This window comes from Otolemur garnettii, unplaced genomic scaffold (assembly GCF_000181295.1).
Source record: "Otolemur garnettii isolate 467f Iridium unplaced genomic scaffold, OtoGar3 scaffold00052, whole genome shotgun sequence".
NCBI lineage: Eukaryota > Metazoa > Chordata > Mammalia > Primates > Galagidae > Otolemur > Otolemur garnettii.
This window is the reverse complement of record NW_003852447.1, coordinates 7,145,322-7,152,983: the sequence shown is the minus strand read 5'-3', so window position 1 is coordinate 7,152,983 and position 7,662 is coordinate 7,145,322. Positions and strand designations below refer to the sequence as shown.

At 38.6% G+C, this 7,662-nt stretch overlaps 1 protein-coding gene across 1 annotated transcript in view; it reads right to left on the bottom strand.

Annotated features, from left to right (window-relative positions):
- The window catches only part of HECTD1 (HECT domain E3 ubiquitin protein ligase 1), a 112,183-nt gene that overhangs the window by 59,073 nt on the left and 45,448 nt on the right, over positions 1-7,662 (bottom strand). The window contains exons 10-12 of the mRNA XM_023514398.1: positions 7,120-7,294; positions 3,206-3,344; positions 2,884-3,054 (exon numbers count right to left, since the gene is read on the bottom strand). Of these exons, the coding sequence (XP_023370166.1) occupies positions 2,884-3,054; positions 3,206-3,344; positions 7,120-7,294 (485 nt within the window). The remainder of the gene's footprint in view (positions 1-2,883; positions 3,055-3,205; positions 3,345-7,119; positions 7,295-7,662) is intronic.

Genomic DNA, 7,662 nt, shown 5'->3' with positions numbered 1-7,662 from the left:
AAAAAAAAAAATTTTTTAGAATCTGCTTGTTAATTTCTATAAAAAGACTGCTGGGATTTGCTTGGGATTGCTGTAACCTATTTCTTCAGTAAAAGAATTCCAGAAGATGAGCTAAGATACTGTATTATGTTTTGTTTTTTGTTAAATCCCCTAGTAATTCTGACAATCAGACTTAGAAAATACATATACATGCTCTTTCACCTGTCAGGATTCTACAATTACAACTCATACTCTACCATTTTTCTAAAAATGTCACTGCTTAGTCATTAATATATACTAAGAGATACTCACTAAATGTTAGGAATAAGTCTTGATGACAGTAAAGAATGGGTAAGGCATGTTTTAAATTTGCAGGCTAAGGAAAAGAGTTAGTTATCCATGAATATTGAAACTAGTAGGTAAAATTTAATAAGAATATAATTTGGTAGTATGTAAATAGTCCCAAATTATACTCCTACAAATTACTTATTAATTACAAAAGGAAAAACAGTAACTTTATAGCAGAGAAACCTGGTAAAGATAAACATAACAAGTGATCCAAGTTAACATCACTGGCAACAGGGCAAACAGACAGCATGTACCTCTAAGAAAGGAGATTATGCACCAAGGAAAGACATATCACCTCTATATTATTCCCGCTAAAACTCATTACCTGAATCTAGTTACAAAGAAACATGACATTAACACCAAGTGAAGCTCATTGTACAAATTAACTGGTTTATCTTCAATACAAAGGCTACAAAAGAAAAAGAAAACTGCAAACTGTTGTAGGTTCTCAGGATTTTGATAACTAAGATAATGTGGGTTCTTATATTACACTCTGGACCAGAAAAAAAAAAAGTTATTAAGAATAAAGGCAAAACTGGAATATGGTCTCTGGATTACATATCAGCTTTACCTAAATATTACATTTTCTGATTAGTCCAAATTTTGGTATTGTACTAGTGCTGGGGTCCCACCCCGGGGGCAGGATCCATTAAGACCTGTGGATCTGGGTCGGCGCCTGTGGCTCAAGCAGCTAAGGCACCAGCCACATACACCTGAGCTGGCGGGTTAGAATCCAGCCTGGCCTGCCAAACAATGACAGCTGCAACCAAAAAAATAGCCAGGCACTGTGGTGGGTGCCTGCAGTCCTAGCTACTTGGGAGGCAGAGGCAGGAGATTCACTTAAGCCCAGGAGTTGCAGGTTGCTGTGAGCTATGCCACAGCACTCTACCCAGGATGACGGCTTGAGGCTCTGTCTCCCAAAAAAAAAAGACCTGTGGATCTGGCAGTGACCCTCCGAAGAAACGTTAAGTTGGAAACAACAGAGAGAGACAAGACACAGAGAATAGAATTTCCAAAGGTGGGAGCACAGGGGACCACTGCCTGTTTGTGGGGTTCCGGTGGGTGGCCCCAAGTGTCAGTTCCACTCTGCTTTTCTTGCAAGCTAATTGCTCTTTGGCCTATAGAGTAAGCTGAGGAAGGGAAAAAGATGTCAGCAGTTTCTCTGAGTAAGCATATCAGCTCCTATTATTTCTATAACCATTAATTTGGAGGGTCTGAGTAGTCTTGAGAAATCCAGAACCTGAGCCTTGTGTGAGGACAGCCTCCTGTCTGTGGTCACACATGGATTCCTTGGGAGGGTCAGGGGTGGGGGGGCTGTTAATACCCTCTAGTTCACTGAAGAGTAAAATGCCACTGGCATTAATCTCCTTTAAAGAATTGGTGGGAAAGAGGAATTTTCCTCTCATCACCACTACAGAAGGTCTTCCTCTGGGATAAGGGATGTGAGCTCTCCTACCCATATTTCAAGGCTGGAGCTGTTGTTCCCTTGATCTCTCTGCCCCAGCCAAATACTCATCTCCACAATGGGTATTTGCTTTGACCATTAACTGGGCAAGAGACAACCTAGTTTAATGTTTCTTGCCAGGCCTTGCACACAGCTTTCCTCTGTGGCCATTATTCCTTTAGAGTGCATACAGACCCAGCAGGGGTGTTACTAAGCTGTATCCCCTAAGGGCCAGGCTTCTAGGAAAAGTGGGAAACTTGCTCAGATAAATTTAGCAGTGGCTGGTTTAAAGGTAAACTAGATGACTTTCCTTTGTTGTGCCTTGCTTAGCTTACTTTTTTGTTTTCCCCTTTCACTGGGTTTTTTTTTTCCCTTACCAAGAATGAGGTCTTTGGTCCCCATTCTGCCTGCATACTAGGACCTTATAAGAAAAAGTCCTGGCTTTTGGGGGAGGTATTTAGGTATAAAAAGGGGTACTCTATATCTACCTTAACTGTAAAATAATTTTTGAGTTTTGGGTTTGTTTTTTTTTATTTGTTTGTTTGTTTTGTGGAGATAAGGTCTTGCTCTGTCATCTGGACTAGAGTGCAGGACCATTATCACAGTTCACCACCCCATCACCTCAGCTAAAGTAGTCCTTCTGTCTCAGCCTCCTAAGCCAAAGGGACCACAGGGGCACACCACTACACCTGGCTAATTTTTCTATTTCCTGTAGAGTCAGGGTCTTGTTCTTTCCTCAGGCTGGTCTTGAAATCCTGGCTTCAAGCAATTCTCTGGCCTCAGTCTCCTAAAGTGCTAGGATTACAGGCATGAACCACTGTGCCCAACTTCAAATTATATTTTTATAAATGTACATACAAATAACTATCTAAAAAAATAATAAAGCAAATGGGGCAAAATGTTAGTAACCAGTCGATTTGGATAGGATATTCTAACATTCTTTAGTTATACTCGTGTATCAATAAAATTTTGTAAAAGAAAACTGACCAATTTAAAAAACTACAAGCACTATTTCATGTTGCTATTATTTTCACAAAAATCATCATAAATTAAAACCAAATTTCCTCAAAAGAAACCCTGTTCTTAGTATTTCTATAATTAAGACCACTCACTTTTTCTGGTTTTGATTCCTCTTCATTCTCATCATCAGAGGAAGGACCTGCCAAAGTTGACACTTTGCTAATTACACCAAGTCTGGCCAGCTGATCCAAAAAAATATCACCACCTTTATCTACTAAATCTCTTATAATCTGCAAAGCCAGCAAGTGGCCATCATCATCATCCTGGGGGAGAAGAAAAAGAAAGTACATAATAGCAAGGAAGAAAAAATGGAAAACAAAGTGAGTTTAGTTGCAATAATTTCCAGAGAAAATAATTTACCAAAATTAGAGTAAAACAATTGCTACAAGAGTTTTAAAAAGAAAAGAAACTGACCTCTTGATCAAGGACAGTTGCAGTGATTTCCACCAATACTGTAGGTAAATTGTGACCAACGTCAGAATCACAAACTTCTTTTAACAGTGCTTCAGAGCAAAAATGAATCATTTTTCGAATTAGAGCAAGACTTGCTTTCCTTGGAAAGTAAAAAAAGGATTTTATGAAGCCAAATAAAGATGCAAAATAAACCAAAATGCATGAATTAATAAAAACTAAAGCATCCAACACTAAGTTTTATACATTTTGCTAAAAATGTACACTTAAATATAAAAAATTAAGACTCAATACTATCACTATAATTTATGTTCATTTTTGTGGTAATTTCATTTATTTTCTATTATTAATATATTGGGCTCATCAAAACTAACTTTTTATAATTTCCTTAAATGTGGTATTTCCATTTTACATTAACCAATATGAATGTTAATATGCCACGATAATTTTCAAAAATGAAGTAAAAAGTAATGTGATTACTAAGCAAAATAAGTTACATAAATTGTAACTAAACTATACTTCCTATAACACAAAATACAAAGAATATAAAATGCCTAGTTAGTCCACATGAAAAATAAATTTTGGGCTTAATGCCCATAGTACAACTGCACCAGTCACATACACCAAGGCTGGCGGGTTAAACCTGGCCCAGGCCAGCTAAACAATCACCACTGCAACAAAAAAATAGCCAGGTGATGTGGCAGGCACCTGTAGTCCCAGCTACTTTAGAGGCTGAGGCAAGAGAATCACCTAAGCCCAAGAGCTGGTGGCTGCTGTGAGCTGTGACACCACAGCACTCTACCAAGAGCAACACAGTGAGACTCTGTCTCAAAAAAAAAAAAAAAGAAAAGAAAAGAAAAAAGAAAAATAAATTTTGAATTAAAGTATTACTTTTGTTCTTTGTCAATATGTTCTCATGTAAACAAAAATAAGAGATCCTAATAATCGCATGCCCCAAAGTATTCCCAGTGTTATCAAGTTGGCATGCCTCCTTTCCCTCCCTATTGCTTTGCTTAGAAAATAGGGCACATTTGATAGTCACACAAACTTACCTCAATTTTATAGCATGTACCCTGTTCTTTTAAAATAAAAATTTATCCATATACATTTAAATTGTAACAGAGTAAAACCAGACTAGTCTATTATAAAGAGCCAAAAAGCAATTCATTTAAGAAATATTTTCTAAGCATCTAAGTATCTTGAGGATGGAAGAATGAAAAGGCAAAAATTGCAACTAACACCCTAGAGAGGCATCTGACACAGCTGTTATTTCTACAGCAGAGTTTCTAGGTATTACCTCTAGTTGAATTCATAACATTATATTTTCTTTAATTAGGTTTTATATTCTATTACAAATTCAAGTACATGAAAGAAAATGATAGGTGGACAGAGAGGACAAACTGTCCTAACAGAATTGGTTACTTCCAGTTTTCTTAGTGAGTATTAATTTTCAATCGTAAAAAATTAATATTTATGCCTAATAGTGTTATACTGTTATTTCAATTCAACTAACAGTAGTAAGAATATTTACACATTATCACTATCTTATACTGAGCCATCCTAAGCCAAGAATGGTTTTATGTACTTATAAAACACTATAACTCATTTAATTCACACAAATGTCTATGAGGTAAGTTTTACTATCTCAGATTTATAGGTGAAGATACTGAGACAAAAAAAGTTAAATCAGTCTACTAAGGTCACAGAGCTAAAAAAATAACAAAGCCTAAACTCAAACTCATCTTTTTTTTTTTCTTTGCAGTTTTTGGCAGGGCCCGGGTTTGAATTTGCCACCCCCGGTATAGGGGGCCGGCACCCTAACCTTTAAGCCACAGGCGCCACCCTCAAACTCATCTCTTACTCAGTACACCATAAAAGTTTCCTAATACTATTTCATAAAGTAAACTGTGAACACTTAGCTTGTAGTCTATTCTATTAGAAATAGCATGTTTTATAAAACCTTTTTTCATATCGCATCAGCACAGAGGGGTTCTTGAATCTAAGAGCCTAACCACTTTTACATACACTTAGTGTGTTTGAGTACTACATCCTATATCCATGCCAGCAAACTGATTCAAAAAAGGCAATTAGGCTCAGCACCTGTAGCTCAAGAGGCTAGGGTGACAGCCATGTACACCAGAGCTGGCCGGTTCAAATCCAGCTGGGGCCTGCCAAACAACAACAACAACCTCAACCAAGGTGTTATGGCAGACACCTGTAGTCCCAGCTAGTTGGGAGGTTGAGGCAAGAGAATCGCTTAAGCCCAAGAGTTGGAGGTTGCTGTGAGCTGTGACGCCATAGCACTCTACCCAGGGTGACAGCTTGAGACTCTGTCTCAAAAAAAAAAAAAAAAAAATACATAAATATATATATATATATATTTAAAATTCTCAAGCACTGTGAGGCTGAAGTGGGAGGATCACTGAGCCCAGGAGTTAGAGACCAGCCTGGGCAACATAGCAAGCCTCTATCTTTAAAAATACATATATGTTTTATATATACATACACAAATAACATATAAACAATTATATATATATATATATATAAAAAAATAAAAATCATCGGTATAACTCCTCTAGTGGCCACCTTACAAAATGGCCTCCATAAATCTCAATAAATATTTGCTATACTTATCAAAAATTCTCTAGAGAGTTAATACTCAGGGAGCTGCAGAAAATGTGTTAGAAATCCAGTCCTCTTGGGTGGCACCTGTGGCTCAATGAGTAGGGCGCCAGCCCCATATACTGAGGGTGGCAGGTTCAAACCCAGTCCCAGCCAAACTGCAACAATAAATAGCTGGGCATTGTGGCAGGTACCAGGAGTCCCAGCTACTTGGGAGGCTGAGGCAAGAGGGGAACAAAGTGAGACACTTGTCTCGCTAAAAAAATAAATAAATAAAAGAAAGAAAGAAAGAAATCCACTCCTCTTTCTTTTCTTCCCCCACCCACCCCCCCCCCCCGGTAGAGTGCTGTGACATCACAGCTCAGAACAACCTCCAACTCCAGGGCTCAAGCGAGTCTCCTGCCTCCGCCTCCCAAGTGGCTGGGACCACAGGTGCCCGCCACAACGCCCGGCTATTTTTTGGTTGCAGCATCATTGTTATATGGTGGGCCCAGGCTGGATTCGAACCCACCACCTTAGCCACTTGAGCCACAGGCACCGAGCCCCTCTTGATTTTCTAAACCCTTTCTCTTTAGGCAGATCATCAGAAGAAAGGATATGACTTTTCTTTATTGTTTTTTTTTTTTTTTTTAAGAGACAAGTGTCTCGCTTTATTGCCCTTGGTAGAATGCTGTGGCATCACAGCTCAAAGCAACCTCCAACTCCTGGGCTTAGGTGATTCTCTTACCTCAGCCTCCCGAGTAGCTGGGACTTTAGATGCCAGCCACAACGCCCAGCTATTTTTTGTTGCAGTTTGGCAGGGGCCAGGTTTGAACCTGCCACCCTGAGTATATGGGGCTGGCGCCCTACTCACTGAGCCACAGGTGCCGCCACCTTTTTTTTTTTTGAGACAGAATCTCACTATGACACCCTTGGTAGAGTGCCATGGCATCACAGCTCACAGCAACCTCAAACTCTTGAGTTTAAGCCATGCTCTTGCCTCAGTCTCCCACGTAGTTGGGACTATAGATGGCCCGCCACAATGCTCAGCTATTTTTTTTTTTTTTTTTGTTACAGCTGTTTAGCTGGCCTGGGCCAGTTTGAACCCACAAGCCTGGGTGTATGTGGCTGGCACACTACCCACTGAGCTACGGACACTGCCAGTGTATGACTTTTCTACTTCAAATCTAATTTTTATTCTTACTATACACCTTTTCATTACTAAAATAAACCTTAAATCTTTCTGAGAAAGGGAGATAAATAAATCCATCTAATTGGTATAATTTAAACTAATACAAAACAGTATGAATAAGTACCTTATTGAAGGCAACATCGTTTGTTGAAAAGTCTGTGCAAACACTGGCAACAACCTTTTCAAGTATATAGGTGCCATTTCTGGATCTCCTTTGGGCTCATTACATTCTTCTTCATCTTTATTTGTATCTTTCTTTTTCTTATCATCTCCTTTATTAACAGGACACATCCAATCACCTGCAGACAAGTAGCATTCAAAGAAATATTTTTTTGGAAACTTTTTCTTTCAAGAAAAAAAAACTTGACAGTATGTCCAACTTTAAACTATAATCATCTCTAACTAATAATAAGTAAACTGAAATTAGAACTCTGTATCAATGGTGTTTGAATACTGAAGAACTTACTATTTTTGATGAGCTCAATAATAAACTAAGAAGATAATTTTGGATATTCTACTTGATTCCAAAAATTATTTCACAGAGGCTCTGCATTCATCAACTCTGTGAAACTTAAAAACTTGGTCAATCTACTTTATCAACAAAATGCACGGCTCGGCGCCTGTGGCTCAAGCGGCTAAGGCGCCAGCCACATACACCTAAGGTGGC